The sequence below is a fragment of the Nycticebus coucang genome, chromosome 5, assembly GCF_027406575.1.
Source record: "Nycticebus coucang isolate mNycCou1 chromosome 5, mNycCou1.pri, whole genome shotgun sequence".
NCBI classification, from domain to species: Eukaryota; Metazoa; Chordata; class Mammalia; order Primates; family Lorisidae; genus Nycticebus; species Nycticebus coucang.
Genome location: NC_069784.1, coordinates 17,427,557 through 17,445,569, shown reverse-complemented (window position 1 = coordinate 17,445,569; position 18,013 = coordinate 17,427,557). Strand labels below are relative to the sequence as shown.

General features: G+C 37.9%; 1 protein-coding gene across 10 annotated transcripts in view; it reads left to right on the top strand.

Moving 5' to 3' along the window:
* COL24A1 (collagen type XXIV alpha 1 chain) overlaps positions 1 to 18,013 on the top strand; it is a 305,122-nt gene that overhangs the window by 133,235 nt on the left and 153,874 nt on the right. For all 10 annotated transcript variants that reach the window (XM_053592398.1, XM_053592400.1, XM_053592399.1 and 7 more), the window contains one exon: positions 1,161 to 1,205. In XM_053592398.1, coding sequence (XP_053448373.1) covers positions 1,161 to 1,205 — 45 coding nt within the window. The remainder of the gene's footprint in view (positions 1 to 1,160; positions 1,206 to 18,013) is intronic.

Sequence of the window (18,013 nt, the reverse complement as noted above, 5' to 3'; positions counted from 1 at the left end):
GGCAAGACTCTGAATGGCAGTCGTTAGATATACGCTGCCTTCTCCCAGATCACACCAGAATCTATGGGCTTCTGTGGAACTCAGTAAATGGAGGAAGTTCTTTAATGTTTGCTACCTCCTAGATGCTGATGAAGTTTGTGCTTCAGTGTATCACACAGGTTCAGACCACCCTAGACCCCTCTTCTCTCCCTAGTCCTGGGAATTCTCCTCTCTGTTGCTGTCCTCAAAGACCCTTAATCTTCAGGGTCTCTGAAAACTAAAGCAAGGATGCAAGTAATCTGCAAACAAACCTTTGCTTTCTGACTGTTAACACAAACCTTCTGTTTGTTTTCCTTTTTGGAATTGGAGAGGATCAACTTACGGGTAAGAAGGGAAAGATACTAGAAAATAAATAATCTGCATGTTATCTTGCCATAAATTTTTTCTAAAAGCTGTCTAATGAAGTGTCAAAAACTAGGTATTACTGCTAGCACTCTGTGGGCAGCAGATCATAATGAGGTACATTAATGATCTGTGGTGAAATGTAAGGATGTGCAGATTAATTGTAATAAATCAAGGCTGTAAACAAACTCACTCAGGTCAATTTAAGTGTTGGCACCAAATTAATTCAGGTTAGGTCAAGTTTGTCACCAAATGAGTCGCAAAAACTTTGGGTTGTCAGAGCTTTATGAACAGCAAAATTGTGGTGCTGGGCTTATGAACACACAAGGTCTGACAATTAAGTTCATAAATTCAATGTTTAAAAATTACTACATACCTCATTGCTGAATATCACTACGGTCACCTTTGTGTATTCCCTTTGGGAAGCTGTGCACCAACTCCAGCACCTAGTCCACCCTTCAAAGCAATTTTGGAACTGCTTTTCTGGACTGGCCATCAGAGCTGTCATCGTACAAGGTATGACAATTAAGTTTGTGAACTTGCCGCTGTGCACTTAGGCAGCAAACACTGTACAAACTTGGTAAGGTTTCATAACCTTGGCATATCAGTGTCTTACAGTTGTGTAACAGAAATATTATAGCAGAGTTTTGAATAACAGATTTCCTTTGCCTTTTTCTACATTATGGTTAATTACATTAAAAAAGGAAACAGAAGATCTGTCATAAGTAATCTTATTTGAAAAATAACCAGTTCTGTAATTTTATATTCTTTACTGACAGGGAGAAGTAGGAGATCAAGGAAATATTGGAAAGATTGGTGAAACAGTAAGTTTATTTTATGGTCTTTTTCTTAGTTATCTCTAAGCACTTTTAGGACTCATGTTAACCATTCCCGATTAGGCATAATCATGTTATTCATAATTAGAACTTCTTATTTGCTACAAGTTTAAACTCACTTGTGATGATTCTACTAATAAATAAAACCTACTATACAAAAGAGAAATGAGGAAAAGCACAACTTTATTTTTATCCAGTATAAATTATGTTTGTGATCTTAGGAATATTCTTGTTTCTAGTATTTCATTTTCCATTTTAGCTCTGATTATATCAATCTAAATTTGGCCTTAACATTTTTCATTATCAAAAAGTTTATTGAATTGTAATATAATTTAAGAGTATAGAGATAATTTTTCTTTGGCTTTGAAATGTTGGAATGATCTAAGAGGTGATGAATTGGAACATATAATTCCTTTCCTCAAATAAATTTTGAGTTGTTTGATTTTATATAATTGTACAAGTACAAGGCTTCCTGTTATATTTGAATCAAGTCCGTTAGAAATAATTTTGTTTTCTAAAATGAGGAAAGCCAGGTAACATAATTGTTAACAAGTGAACTCACATAACATGTATAAAGTAGAAAATTAAATTAACAAGGAACATGAGTTTATTTATAATGTGCTAGTTTAATTGTGATTACACAAAACAGGTGATGCATTTGATAGCTTAAATGAGCAAATTCCATTCCCTATAACCTATTTTATGACTTAACCGAAAATAAAAATTTCTACAAAATTATTTTTTAAGCTTAAATAAACAATTAAAAATTTTAGAGTTATGACAAAATAATAATTTCTGATTCTCCTATTTTTGTCATTAATTATTAGTCAAAATAAGGAGGAATCTATTTAATCTTAAAAGTTACTTCAGTTAATCCTGAATTGCTAAAAGTTGAACTTTTTGTTCTTATTTTTGCTCAGAAAGGAAGTTTCAATGGAGTATTATACAGATTATTAAAGACTTCTCATCAAATATAATTGTAACATTTCCCAAAAGTCACTCAGATTGCCATTTCTGAGTGACAAGTTGCTTATCATATATAAACTAAGGTTAGTATCCCACATAAAAATACCAATGAAGGAGATCTTTTCTTAAAATAATATCTTATATGTTAAACTTTTAAATGTTTGTTTTTTATGTAATAATTTTGGACTAGTTACACACAGAATGGGAACCCAATGCCAGTCCCATCTAAAGAGGAAATGGGCAGATTTTTATTCCTGGAAGGAAAACAATAGTTACTGAACATTTGTTATGTGCCAAGCATGATACCAAGTGGTTTTTCATGTTATGAGACTTTTAAAAAGTACATTTTGTTATTCCACTTTCTGAAAGTAGGGCACAGGAGACTGGAGTTCAGTGAGTAACTAGGTCAAAGTAACATAGAAATTGCTAATCTAAGGTATAAACCCAGAGCTCTAAACTCAAAATCTAAATCTCTGCATTATACCAGACTGGGATGTTTTAATATTAGTTCAACAGCTATTTGGCCTACATGTTAGAAATGTTTAAGCAGATAAGTTATCAAGCAAAAGGAATTTTACAATTTTGAGATTCTTTCTTTCTCATTCAGGATGGGAGATAAAGGCTTTCTTAAAAAAATGTTGCCTCTATTAAGTTAATTCAACAAAATAAGATGCCTAAAGAATAGTGATTCCCAAACTTTAGAAATATATTTTGATTCCAGAGTTCTATTGCCAAGAAAATGCTTAAGAGGCTGGTGGGATCGCTCTCCCCAGAGCGCACAGCCCGGTGTTACAAGCGGGTGCAGGGCACGTGGCTCGCAGGCCCCTGCCCTTGCCTAACGGATCCAGGCTCTCGCTTCTCCCAAAGGGGCTTCTCTGAGCTTGTACGTGGTGTCAGTCGAACTTCATTTTTGTAGGGAACCAGTAGGTGGGAAGACCCAGTGAGGGTGAGCTATGGACCCTGTGAGTCAGCTAGCCTTCACAGGCACCTTCCAGGTACTGAAGGAGCCCCTCGCCTTCCTGTGAGCCTTGGAACTGCTTTTTGCAATCTTTGCATTTGCAACATGCGGTGGCTATTCTGGAGGCCTGTGCCTGAGGGTGAACTGCGTCAACAAGATGGAAAGTAACCTGAGTATCGACATAGCATTTGCCTACCGGTTCAGAAATCAGTGCTATCGCTTGGGGAGACAAGATGGCTGACTGAAGCCAGCTTTCCACAGAGGCTTCCATCCAGAAGGAGAGTTAAAGGGCAAAAATTTAGCAAGTAACCTGGTGGATTAGAGCTACACCAAGAGAGAAGGTTGAAGAACGCATATCAACCCCGCTGAGACAAGCTGCGACCCCAAGGATATAAACAAAAGGTACAAAATCCATCACCAAGCAGACGGGAGTCCCCTCCCCCATGAGAACAGCTCGGAGTGCCCCACAAACAAACGAGCAGAGTTCAAAGGTACTCCCACTACACTCCACTGGAGAGACCCTCTAAAAACTGAACCTACCTCCCCTACTAGGGAGCCATGGCATTCTCCTGCCAGGCATAAAACTGTATAAAACTGTGTATATTCTCTACCTGCAATTCTGAGCTCCCAGCACTCCTCTCCACTCTCACTCTGAGGTCTGGAGGCCTGTCCCCCAGGAGTCCAGATTCTTGGTTGATTTCTTGAGGGCTATGGACAGGGCTTGGACTGCAGCTGGTCAGTGCCGATTCTGAGCCATGGGAGTGAGAAGAGGACCGTCAACTGAGAGGGAACCACGCAAGAGCGACGGTGCCCCGAGGCTCAGAGCAGTAGCCATTTTGGGCAACAATAGGGCTCACCCCAGATATCCCAAAGTCACACCCCCTGTCTCTCTGGGCAACCAGAGGAGGCCTGGCATCTTCTCAGGTGGTAACTACCACAGAACAGATATGGGGTGGAAACGCAGGCCCTGTGAGTAAAAGGTTTGCCTGAGGCAGTACCAGCCTGGGTGGAGCACGAGGAATAGAAAACGCACACACAGTGCCATAGACTCCCAGGGTGGGGCTGACCCAGAGGACTGCTTTACTGAGCCTAAGACGCACCCAGCCCTCAGGGGATGTTCAGCCTATAGACAAAGGAAGGCAGGAGGCTAGAACTGACACCTAACCATGCTGCGAATACAGATGTGCAGGAGCAAAGACAGGGCCTGAGGCACAGGTTCTGGGAACTCAAAACAGCTTCTCTTCTTCAGGGGAATTTAGCAGGGACAGAAACAAATTCCTGCAAAGTTCTTCTGTTCTGTCAGTAACATCAGTCAGGGGTGGGGCTGGAACTGAGTGAACACCCCCCAGCCTCCATCAAGTGCATGAAGTTGTGAGGCCTCACCTTCCCATGCTGGATAGAGGCAGAATGCAGTGGCCTGGCTGAGCAGACATAGATTTTCTTGTGATTCAGGCAGGTGCAAACCCCTGGAGTATCTGCTCATTGGAGGCAACTGGGTCACAGCCCTGAGGGGTTATCAGTGATTGGGTGTGACAGAGGTGCAAGGTGGGGAAGGAGGCATCAACCTTCCCAGACTAATCTATTTGCTGGGTGGGTCCTCCTGACTTCACGGAGAACCAGAGCAAGTCATATTTGAGTTGTCAGCAGACACCTGCAATCTAGTTGCCAGAGACTTTTGCAGAGACTTTTAAACTCTCCCACCTGAGACAATTGATTTGGACCTTTTAAACTGAGCAAATTGCCTGAGGACTATCCAAGTGGTGCCCTGGGTGTGTGGTTGTAGGAAGGTTTGATTTTCCTTTTCCAATTGTTGCCTGTAGGGGGCGGGGTGACTTAATTGCTGGTATTTCTCCACAGCTGAGACTTCAACCCAGAGTAACTGTTTCACTAGGGTTGGACAGAGACCAGCTGAAAACAAGACAGAGCCACTTAGTCCCACCAAAGTCCCACCAAACAGGTCCCCAGTTTCTCAGGCCATAGCACTGTATGGGTCCTCAAGAAAACTCCAGGGGAAAAGTCAAATGGTGTAAAATAATCATGGGGCAGAATCAGCAGAAAAACTCTGGTAACATGAATAACCAGAATAGATCAACCCCCCCAAGGAAAGATATGGCAGATGTAACTGAAGATCCCATTCATAAACAGCTGGCCAAGATGTCAGAAATCAAATTCAAAATTTGGATTGCAAACAAGATTAGTAGAATGGAGGAAAATTTGGAATTAGAAATTCAAAGAGCAAGAAGTCGAAATTCAAGGAGAAATTCAAAAGTTGTCCCAAGAATTTAACAAATTCACTACTAAAAAAAAAAAAATTCAACAAATTTAAAGACAAAACCACCAAAGATTTTTGACACACTGAAGCAAGAATTTGCATCCCTCAAAGATCTGAAAAATACAGTAGAATCCCTCAGTAACAGAGTGAAGCAAGCAGAAGAAAGGATTTCTGACACTGAACACAAAGCTTTTGAATGCTCCCAACTCTCAAAGAGGAAGAGAAATGGAGAGCAAAAATGGATCATTCTCTCAGAGAGCTCTGGGATAATTGGAAGAAGGCTAATATCTGCCTCATTGGAATCACTGAAAGTGATGAAGTAGCCTCACAAGGCACAGAAGCCTTTATCTATGAAATTATGAAAGAGAATTTTCCAGACATGCCAAGAGATAGCAGACAGTTTCAGAACCCCAGCACGACTCACCCCGAATAAGACATCCCCCAGGCATATCATAATTAACTTCACTAAAGTTAATATGAAGGAGAAAATTCTGAAAGCAGCCAGACATAAGAAATCCTTTACCTACAAAGGGAAGAATATTAGAATGACTGCAGATCTCTCTGCTGAAACTTTTCAAGCCAGAAGAGGGTGGTCATCGACTTTTAATCTCCTAAAACAAAATAACTTTCAACCCCAGATCCTGTATCCAGCTAAACTAAGTTTTCATTTCTGATGGAGAAATTAAATACTTTAATGACATTCATATGTTCAAGAAATTTGCCATAACCAAACCAGCTCTTCAGGATATTCTCAGACCTATCTTCCATAATGACCAGCCCAATCCTCTACCACAAAAGTCAACTCACTCAGAAACTTTTGATCAAACTCCAACTTCCACAGTGGCAAAAGGATTAAAAATGTCCAGTGGACTTTTGAAAAACTCGATACCCCAAATTTTATCAGACTTATCAATATTCTCCATTAATGTGAATGACTTAAATTGTCCTCTAAAGAGGCACAGTGCTGACTGGATACAAAAACTCAGGCCAGATATCTGCTGCATACAAGAATCACATCTTACCTTAAAAGATAAATATAGACTCAGTGTGAAAGGATGGTCGTTTATATTTCAGGCAAATGGTAATCAGAAAAAAGCAGGTGTTGCAATTCTATTTGCAGATACAATAGGCTTTAAACCAACAAAAGTAAGGAAGGATAAGAATGGTCACTTCATATTTGTTAAGGGTAATACTCAATATGATGAGATTTCAATTATTGATATTTATGCATCCAACCAGAATGTGCCTCAATTTATAAGGGAAACTCTAACATACATGAGCACCTTGATTTCCTCCAGCTCCATAATAGTCAGAGTTTTTAACACTCCTTTGGCAGTGCTGGATAGATCTTCTAAGAAGCTGAGCAAAGAAATTTTAGATTTAAATCTAACCATCCAACATTTGGATTTAGCAGACATCTACAGAATATTTCATCCCAACAGAACTGAATACACATACTTCTCATCAGCCCATGGAACTTACTCCAAAATCGATCACATCTTAGGTCACAAGTCTAACCTCAGTAAATTTAAAGGAATAGAAATTATTCCATGCATCTTCTCGGACCACCATGGAATAAAAGTTGAACTCTGTAACAGCAGAAATCTGCATGCTCATACAAAAACATGGAAGTTAAATAACCTTATGCTGAATGATAGCTGGGTCAGAGATAAGATTAAGAAGGAAAATGCCAAATTTCTGGAACAAAATGACAATGAAGACACAAATTATCAGAACCTCTGGGATACCACAAAGGCAGTCCTAAGAGGGAAATTTATAGCACTGCAAGCCTTCCTCAAGAGAATGGAAAGAGAGGAAGTTAACAACTTAATGGGACATCTCAAGCAACTGGAAAAGGAAGAACATTCCAACCCCAAACACAGTAGAAGAAAAGAAATAACCAAAATTAGAGCAGAATTAAATGAAATTGAAAACAAAAGAATCATACAACAGATCAATAAATAAAAAAGTTGGTTTTTTGAAAAGTTCAATAAGGGCGACACCTGTGGCTCAATGGAGTAGGGTACCGGCCCTATATGCCAAGGGTGGCAGGTTCAAACCCAGCCCTGGCCAAAAACTGCAAAAAAAGAAAAGGTCAGTAAAATAGATAAACCTTTGGCTAACCTGACCAGGAAAAAAAGAGTAATTCTCTAATTTCATCAATCAGAAATGACAAAGATGAAATAACAGACTCCTCAGAAATTCAAAAAATCCTTAATGAATATTACAAGAAACTTTATTCTCAGAAATATGAAAGAAAATCTGAAGGAAATTGACCAATACTTGGAAGCACATCACCTTCCAAGACTTAGCCAGAATCAAGTGGAAATGTTGAACAGGCCAATATCAAGTTCTGAAATAACATCAACCATACGAAATTTTCCTAAAAGGAAAAGCCTGGGACCAGATGGCTTCATTTCAGAATTCTACCAAACCTTTAAAGAGGAACTAGTACCTATATTACTCAACCTGTTCCAAAATGTAGAAAAAGAAGGAAGACTACCCAACACGTTCTATGAAGCAAACATCACCTTGATCCCCAAACCAGGAAAAGACCCAACAAGGAAAGAAAATTATAGACCAATATCAGTAATGAATATAGATGCAAAAATATTCAACAAGATCCTAACAAACAGAATCCAGCAACACATGAAACAAATTATACATCATGACCAAGTCGGTTTTATCCCAGGGTCTCAAGGCTGGTTCAATATACATAAATCTATAAGTATAGATTCAGCATATAAACAAATTAAAAAACAAAGACCGTATGATTCTCTCAATTGATGCAGAAAAAGCTTTTGATAATATCCAGCATCCCTTTATGATCAGAACACTCAAGAAAATTGGTATAGAAGGGACATTTCTTAAACTTATAGAGGCCATCTACAGCAAACCCACAGCCAATATCATATTGAATGGAGTTAAATCGAAATCATTTCTACTCAGATGAGGAACCAGACAAGGCTGCCCATTGTCTCCATTGCTCTTTAACATTATAATGGAAGTTTTAGCCATCGCAGTTAGGGAAGAAAAGGCGATCAAGGGTATCCATATAGGGTCAGAAGAGATCAAACTTCTGCTATTCACAGATGATATGATTGTATATCTGGAAAACACCAGGGATTCTACTACAAAACTCTTTGAAGTGATCAAGGAATACAATTTTCTGTCTCAGGTCAGAAAATCAACATTCATAAATCGGTAGCCTTTATATATACCAACAATAGTCAAGCTGAAGAAACAGTTAAGGACTCTATTTCATTCACAGTAGTGCCAAAGAAGATGAAATATTTGGGAGTTTATCTAACAAAGGACGTGAAAGATCTCTATAAAGAGAACTATGAAACTCTAAGAAAAGAAATAGCTGAAAATGTTAACAAATAGAAAAACATACCATGCTCATGGCTGGGAAGAATCAACATTGTTAAAATGTCCATACTACCCAAAGCAATATACAATTTTAATGCAATCCCTATTAAAGCTCCACTGTCATACTTTAAAAATCTTGAAAAAATAGGGCGGCGCCTGTGGCTCAGTGAGTAGGGCATCGGCCCCATATGCCGAGGGTGGCAGGTTCAAACCCAGCCCAGGCCAAACTGCAACAAAGAAAATAGCCGGGCGCTGTGGCGGGCGCCTGTAGTCTCAGCTACTCGGGAGGCTGAGGCAAGAGAATCGCGTAAGCCCAAGAGTTAGAGGTTGCTGTGAGCCATGTGACGCCACGGCACTCTACTGAGGGCGGTACAGTGAGACTCTGTCTCTACAAAAAAAAAAAAAAAGAATCTCTAATGGGGAAATTTAAAAAATCTTGAAAAAATAGTACTTTGTTTTATATGGAATCAGGAAAAAACCTCGAATAGCCAAGACATTACTCAGAAATAAAAACAAAGCAGGAGGAATCATGCTACCAGACCTCAGACTATACTATAAATTGATAATGATCAAAACAGCATGGTACTGGCACAAAAACAGAGAGGTAGATGTATGGAACAGAATAGAGAACCAAGAGATGAATCCAGCTACTTACTGTTATTTGATCTTTGACAAGCCAATTAAAAACATTCAATGGGGAAAAGATTCCCTATTTAACAAATGGTGCTGGGTGAACTGGCTGGCAGCCTGTAGAAGACTGAAACTGGACCCATATCTTTCACTGTTAACTAAGATAGACTCTCACTGGATTAAAGATTTAAATTTAAGACATGAAACTATGAAAATACTAGAAGAGAGTGCAGCGGAAACCCTTGAAGAAATCGGTCTGGGCGAGTATTTTATGAGGAGGACCCCCGGGCAATTGAAGCAGCTTCAATAATACACTACTGGGAACTGATCAAACTAAAAAGCTTCTGCACAGCCAAGAACACAGTAAGTAAAGAAAGCAAACAGCCCTCAGAATGGGAGAAGATATTTGCAGTTATGTCTCCCACAAAGGTTTAATAACCAGAATCTGCAGAGAACACAAACGTATAAGTAAGAAAAGAACAAGTGATCCCATCACAGGCTGGGCAAGTTGCTTGTAGAGAAACTTCTCTGAAGAAGACAGGCACACAGCCTACAGACATGAAAAAATGCTCATCATCCTTAATCATCAGAGAAATGCAAATCAAAACTACTTTGAGATATCATCTAACACCAGTAAGATTAGCCCATATTACAAAATCCCAAGACCAGCGATGTTGGCATTGATGGGAAGAAAAGGGAACACTTCTACACTGCTGGTGGGAATGCAAATTAATACATTCCTTTTGGAAAGATGTTTGGAGAACAATTAGTGATATAAAAATAGATCTGCCATTCAATCCTATAATTCCTCTACTAGGCATATACCCAGAAGACAAAAAATCACATTATAACAAAGATATTTGTACCAGAATGTTTATTGCAGCCCTATTCATAATTGCTAAGTCATGGAAAAAGCCCAAATGCCCATCGATCCACGAATGGATTAATAAATTGTGGTATATTTATACCACAGAATGTTATGCAGCCTTAAAGAAAAATGGAGACTTTACCTCTTTCATGTTTACATGGATGGAGCTGGAACATATTCTTCTTAGTAAAGTATCTCAAGAATGGAAGAAAAAGTATCTAATGTACTCAGCCCTACTATGAAACTAATGTATGGCTTTCATATGAAAGCTATAACCCAGTTATAACCTAAGAATAGGGGGAAGGGGGAGAGGAAGGGGAGGGAGGGAGGAGGGTGGGTGGAGGGAGGGTGATTGGTGGGATTACACCTGTGGTGCATCTTACAAGGGTATATGTGAAACTTAGTAAACGTAGAATATAAATGTCTTAACACAATAACTAAGAAAATGCCAGGATGGCTATGTTAAGCAGTGTGATGAAAATGTGTCAAACGGTCTATAAAACCAGTGTATGGTGCCCCATGATCTCATTAATGTACACAGCTATGATTTCATAAAAAAAGAAAAAAAAATGCTTAAGAGATACAGGAAGAATAGGGTTATACTTTATGACACCAATTGTATAATTTTGGTATATCCATACTTAATTGTTGTAGCTGGTTTTTATTTTTCCCATTCTTCTTAAATGGTAATTTAATTGCCTTAACTGGACTATCTCTAGTTTTATTTCTTTCTTTCTAGATTTATACCAATTAGAACCCAAGTCATGATAGAGCATGCCAAGCGCAGTATTCCCATCCATATCTTGCCGTATATACTGTGTATGAAGAACTAATTTCTGTAAATTGTGCACTAAATGATGCTCTGATTTCAAAAGATGCTCTCTTCTCCCTTATTCTAGCATTTCACTTTTTATGAGTGAATCTAGAATTATCCAACTATAATTACCACTACTGTCTTAAACTGTCTAGGTTGAAAGTATGTGAAGAGCTGTAAATGAAAAAAGATACACTTTTTCAATATTGGTCAAGAGACCAATATTAGGATCAGTAAATGGACAGCATAAGGGAACGGATTTTGGTTTAATGTAAGCAAGAATATTTTTTTTTTATGAGACAGAGTCTCACTATGTTGACCTCTGTAGAGTGATTTGGTGTCACAGCTCGCAGCAACTTTAAACTCTTCGGCTTAAGTGATTCTCTTGCTGAAGCCTCCCAAGTAGCTGGGACTACAGGTGTCTGCCACAGCACCCAGCTATTTTGGGGGAATAGTTGTCATTGTCGTTTAGCAGGCCCAGGCTGGGCTGGAACCCACCAGCTTTGTTGTATGTGGCTGGCGCCCTACTCACTGAGCTACAAGTGCTAAGCCTAGACAAGAATATTTTAACAGAATTTCTAACACTCAAACAGACTCTTCCATAGGGTGGTTCAGCATCTCATTATTGGAAGATTTGATGACTGTCTTCATCCATTTATTCAGATATTTACCAATTTCACAGGCACCTTTCTATGGTGCCGCCTTCATGAAACTTATAGGCTGAAGGAAATTTGACAGACATTAAATAATCACATAAGGAAATATATAATTATAACTAAGAAGCATCTATTAATATAAAGGAAAGCTTTAAGGCACTATGACAAGGGTGCCAAGTCTCTCATCAGGATATGAGACAAGGCTCTTTTGAGGAAATGGTACATGAATTGTAACCATAAAGAACGGAATGGGTTGTTAGCCAGGAAAAATGGGAGAAAGAACATTCCTGGAGTTTCTCAAAAGATACGTTTTTTCAATCAATGAAAGGATAAAGTAACTACCTCATAAAGTTTCTTATGAGGATTAGGCAGGATAAAGCTCTTAGCACAGTGCCAGTCACATTGTAACCCTTGCTAAGTGTCAGCGGTTGTGATGGTGGTGGTTGTTCTGTGTGACAGTCCTAAGTGGGACTGTGAGAAAGAAAGCCAGTGTAGATACCGCATGGTGAACAAAGGGAAAAGTCACATGAGATGACCCTCCTGAAGGAGACCAAAACCAGTCATTCCGGGCTATGTTTAATTACTTTGTCCTTGGTTGTATGATGGATGCAAAATTGCTGAAAGGATTCTAACTGTGCCAGTGCCATGATTTAATTCATGTTTTAAGATCCCTCTGATTGCAGTGAATTGGGAAGTCAAAACATAATTGTTAGGAGCAGAGGTAGAAGAGGGTAAGCTGTCAGGATGCTATTATAGTGGGCTGAGAGAGAAAAAGGACTTGGGCCAGGGTGGTGGCAGTGAAAAGAAAAAGTGGATGTATTCGAGATATATGTGAGGTGAAGACTGAGTGTAGGCTGCATAAAAGGGAAGGATTCTAATAAGTCTCCAGCATATAATAGGCCTTTGATAACTAAACTATGATTTATCAGGAATATTCTAGAAGTATAAGGAAATGGCATATACAATATCTAAAGATATTTCCAATTCTAGGAGACCAATTCTCGCTTCTAAGAATTTTAGAATTTAGAATTTTCTAGCCTTCGTTTTACCCGCCAATTTGGCTTATTTTCTCTGGCCCTTTTCTAGTGTCTTTACCTCTTTCTGAAGTTGGATCAAACAGAACTAAATTAACAGAGTGAGACCCTGTCTCAAAAAAAAAGGAACTTTGTGCTTCCAATAATATGTCTTCTTTAGATGTAAACATTTAGTATGTAGGAGAAATTAGCCTTTAGCCTTCTGACCAAGGAAACATAACTTTGATTACTTTACCTGATTTTGAATTGATACAAGCAATAATTTCTTATTTCCTCTAATTTTTAAAGATTTAATCCCAAGAATTATTTTTTAAAATCGCTTTCAGTAGAATTCTGTATTTGTGCTGGGAGCATTAAGATTTAGAATCCAAATGGTTTAAAGATTGTTGTTCTGTGACTTGAAGTAAATTCATTTTACTTCAAATGTGTAAGTCTGTGTATTTCAAATGCTTTTCTTCATCATGTCTTATAGCTCTGTGTTTTAGATGGATATTGTGATTTTTTGTAAACAAAACAATGAAAGACCCAGGCAAAACATTTTGTTTTTACTTATTTATCATTTTTTTTTTACTTATCATTCAAAAAACTTAGCACTCATTGTGTACTAGAAACACAGTTAAATGAAACTTGGTCCTTAAATAATGTATGATCTAGAAAACGAGAGAAGAATTATATACATAATTTTGCAAAAACATTAGTCCTCTTATATAAGATACTCTAAGAAAAAAAAGTAAAAATTGTTTTGGCACCTGACACAAGGACATGTGTTGTAAAAACTCCAGTGTTGTTTGGATTAAAAATAAAAGTGTTACTCTTCTGTTAGGTGGGGATATAACAGTGTTAATATTAACTTAAGAGGCAATGTCAGGTCTTAGTTGAGGGATGCCATTTTGGTTGGAAGGGGATATTCTAAGGGTTTTCCCTTGAAGCTATGATTGCATAGAAATAATACCATTTGTGTTTATTAGTAGTGCACTATCTTATTATTTAGATAGTTACACATCAATAAAAATAGCAAAGATTTCTAATGACGTTTTTGTGCTCAGTATATACAAAATGGAGAATGCATTTCTTGTTCATATCAAAGAATGGGGCAGACTGATGGAAAAAATGTTGGGACCAGGGTTAAGGTGTAGTCTGGGGTCACCTGTTGGCACTTCCTCTGTTACAGAGGTGATGGCTAAATTATAATCTGAGAGTAAGGCTAGTGAAAAATCTTTGTGGTTTTAATCTTTTAAAAATATTAAAGACCTATGTCACCAATGTTCTAAACTTTGAAACTTAAGGGTTACAAATATTTTATCATAGATCAGGAGTCAGGAAACTTTTCTGTTAAGGGCAGAAAGTATGTTTTAGGCTTTCAAGCCATATGGTCTCTGTCACAACTACTCAACTCTGCTGTTATAATCCAAAGCAGCCACAGACAATACATAAATGAATGAGTCTGGCTTTGTTCCCAGCAAAGCTTTATTTACAAAAACAGAAGGCTGGCAGGATTTGGCCTACAGGCTGTGGTTTGCCCTTTCTTGTTCTAGAAAGTTAGACTTCATTTGAGACACAACAGATTTTGTTAAATGAGTTCGCATCTGTGATTCTGCTTCATTAGTTTTTTAGGATTAAGAAAAAAGAAACAAGTGTGATTTCTTTAAATCTTACTTTCAAATCAGAAACCAGATTGAAATTACCAGACAGATTGTGTTGTTACCATTTTGTGTACTGTGAACATAATGAATTAATTTGCATTTATGTGACTACCACATATATAGCTAGCGTACTTTCCTGGAATCTATCATTTCTTCCTTCACAAACACTAACCAGAAAACAAACATTCCTTTTGTGCATGTGTTCACTAGAAACATTTTTCTGAACATTGTACATGTTTTTTAAAGTCAAAGTATTTTCACGTAGTAAGTTTTAGTGAGTTTTTCTTGCATGATTTTTAAAAAGTTCTCAGAGGATGTCATTAAACTTGTATTTCCAATTAGCTTGAAATAATTTGCATTTTCACTCTATTTTCTGTTTATGAAACATCTCTTTTTTTCCATTAACTTGGCTCGGTTTCAGTCTGTTTCTGTCACCTCTAAAGACCTTCACTTTCTCACTCCCATTGTCCACCAAGCACCGACTTTTAAGACCCACCTCAGGTCACCTGCCCAGCCATGATATCTCGTCTGACCTTCATGCACAGTTAGATCCAGTTCCTTCTTTTTTTAAAAGCATTCATCCCTTCATCTAAATTATCACGGTCCTTAGCATATATAGCTTTATCTCACAGTTACATTTCTCCTTGACCTAGTCATACAGCAGTGAGCACATGCCTTACATGTTGTACATTGACGGTAAGTATATGTTGAACTGTGATAAATTAAGAAATGAAAAAGAATTTTTAAAATATATTTGCTACTTGTTGAATTCTTAGAGGACTTTAGTGTGCTTGAGCTAAGTCTGAAAATAAGACAGATTCTTGTGAAGCCTTCAGAGTAAGGAAGGCCATTTCAGTGGGAACCACAGCACGGAGTGTTTGTAGAACTGGCAGTTCAGGGTGGTGAGAGGGAGGCGAAGCCCAAGGGGCCACAGCTCACCTGGTTCTTACTAGTTACTTGCAATGTCCTTCCCAGTTTTTCCAGTTCACAAATACCTACTCTTCTTCCCACAAGTCAGTGGAGGATGACTGACATGCTTCACTCCACGTACCTCTCTGCTTTATACATGCTTCCATCCTCACTTATTGCCCTCGCTTATTTGCATGTGTCTTCCTTTTAAATCCTTTAAGGACCACTGTTTGAGAAATAAAAATTAAATCATGGGGCGTAAGTTCTGTATAAGAAATCGATAACCAGTGCAGATAAATGCAAAAGCTTCCTCTGATCTATAGTTTTTTAATATTAAAAATCATGCTTCAGACTCCCTGGGTTCAAATCTATACTTATCATCTTCTCCTAAAATCCAGTCCAGTCCCTCCTATCAGCATTTTCTGTAATAGGCTCTGCACTGTCCACTTACCGGGTGTTGAGAGCTCAGTATTTTCTTCATATTCCTTCTTTTCCTTTACACTTCCTTTCTTTTTCTTTTCTTTTTAAGACTTTAATAGATTTGGGGGATGAAAGTTCTGTTACATGTATATATTTTATAGTGGTGATCTCTGAGCATTCTGTGTACCCATCACCTGAACAGTGCACGTTATACCTAATAGGTAATGTTTAATTCATCACCCCCTCTCCTCTCCACCTTGTGAGTCTGCGTGTCCATTATGCCACTCTCTGTGCCCTTGTGTGGCCATAGGTTAGCCCCACTTGTAGGTGAGAACGTATAGCATTTATTTTTCTGTTCCTATGTCACCTCACTTAGGATAATGGCCTCCATTTCCATCCAAATTGCTACAAAAAGATATTATTTCATTGTTTCTTATTGCTTCATAGTACACATTTTCTTTATCCACTTTTTAATTGATGGCACTAAGATTGATTCCATATCTTAGTGGAATTCTCTTATGATAGACATATTGAGTGCAGTATCTTTTTGATATGATGATTTCTTTTCCTCTGGGTAGATACCCAGTAGGGGGATTGCAGGATTGACGGTAGATCTACTTTTAGTTCTTTGAGAAATCTGATCTCCACAGAGGTTTTACTAATTTACATCCCCGCCAGCAGTGTGTAAGAATTCCCTTTTCACCCCATCTACACCAGCATCTATTTCTTTTTTAGTTTTAATAATGGCCATTGTAAGTAGAGTACGATGATATCCCTTTGTGTTTTTAACTTGTATGACCCTCATGATTAGTGATGTTAAGCATATTTCCATGTGTTTGTTGGCCATTTGTATATCTTCTTCTGAAAAATGCCTGTTCATGTAATTTGTCCTCTTGTTTAATGGGGTTTGGGTTTTTTTCTTGCAGAATTGAGTTCCTTGCAGATTCTGGATATTAGTCCTTTGTCAGACACATACTTTGTGAATATTTTCTGCTTTCTGTGGGTTGTGTATTTACTCTTATTTCTTTTGCTGTGCATAAGCTTTTAAGTTTAATGAAGTCCCATTTGTCTATTTCTGGTTTTGCTGCATTTGTTTTGGGGGCCATAGACTAAAATTCTTTGCCTAGGCCAAATGCAGAAGAGTTTTCCCTAGGTTTTCTTCTAGAGCTTTTATGGTTTGATGTTTTACGATTAAGTTTTTAATCCATCTTGAGTTAATTTTTGTATATGGTGAGAGGGATCTGGTTTCATTCTTCTGCATATGACTATCCAATTTCCCTAGCATCATTTATTAAATAGTGTGTCCTTCAGTATATGTTCTGTCTGCTTTGTCAAAGATCAGTTGGTTGTAGGTATATGGTTTTATTTTGGAGTACTTTATCCTCTTCCATTGGTCTGTGTGTCTGCTTTTATGCTAGTGCCAAACTGTTTGGGTTATTATAGCCTTATAGTATAATTTGAAGTCAGTAGTAGTGGTATACTTCCAGTTTTGTTCCTTTTGCTTAGGATTGCTTTGGCTCTTTTTTTGGCTCAATATGCATTTTAGAATTGTTTTATTCTAATTCTATGAAAAATTACATTGGTATTTTAACAGGAGTTACATTGAATCTGTAGATTGCTTGGGCAGTATAGCCATTTTAACAATATTGATCTTTCTACTCTGTTAGCATGGATACTTTTCCATTTGTTTGTGTCATCTGTAATTTCCTTCAATGATGATTTGTAGTTATCCTGAGGCAGATCTTTTACTTCTTTGTTTACATTTATTCCTAGGTTTTGTGGGATTCTTTTTCAAGCTATTGTAAATGGAATTGAGTTCCTGATTTTATTTGATTCTGAGCTTGGTGGTGGTGTATAGAAGTGCTATTGGTTTCTCTAAGCTGATTTCATAACCTGAGATTTTGATGAATTCATTTATCAAATTTAAGAGTCTTTTGGGGTAGGCCTCAGGGTTTTCTGGGTGTAAGATCATATCATCAGCAAACAGAGAAAATTTGGCTTCATCTTTTCCATTTTGGATCCCTTATTTCTTTCTCTCGCCTGATTGCTCTGGCTAGGACTACCAGTTCTATGTTGAATAAAAGTGGTGAAAGTGAGCATCCTTGTCTTGTTCCAGTTCTTAAGGGCTGTGGTTCAGACTTTTCTCTATTCAGTATGACATTCTCTGAAAGCTCTGAAAACTCGAGGCCTATTTCTTATATGCATGTCATGTATAGCTTTTATTATTTTGAGGCATAGTCTTTTTTTTTTTGGC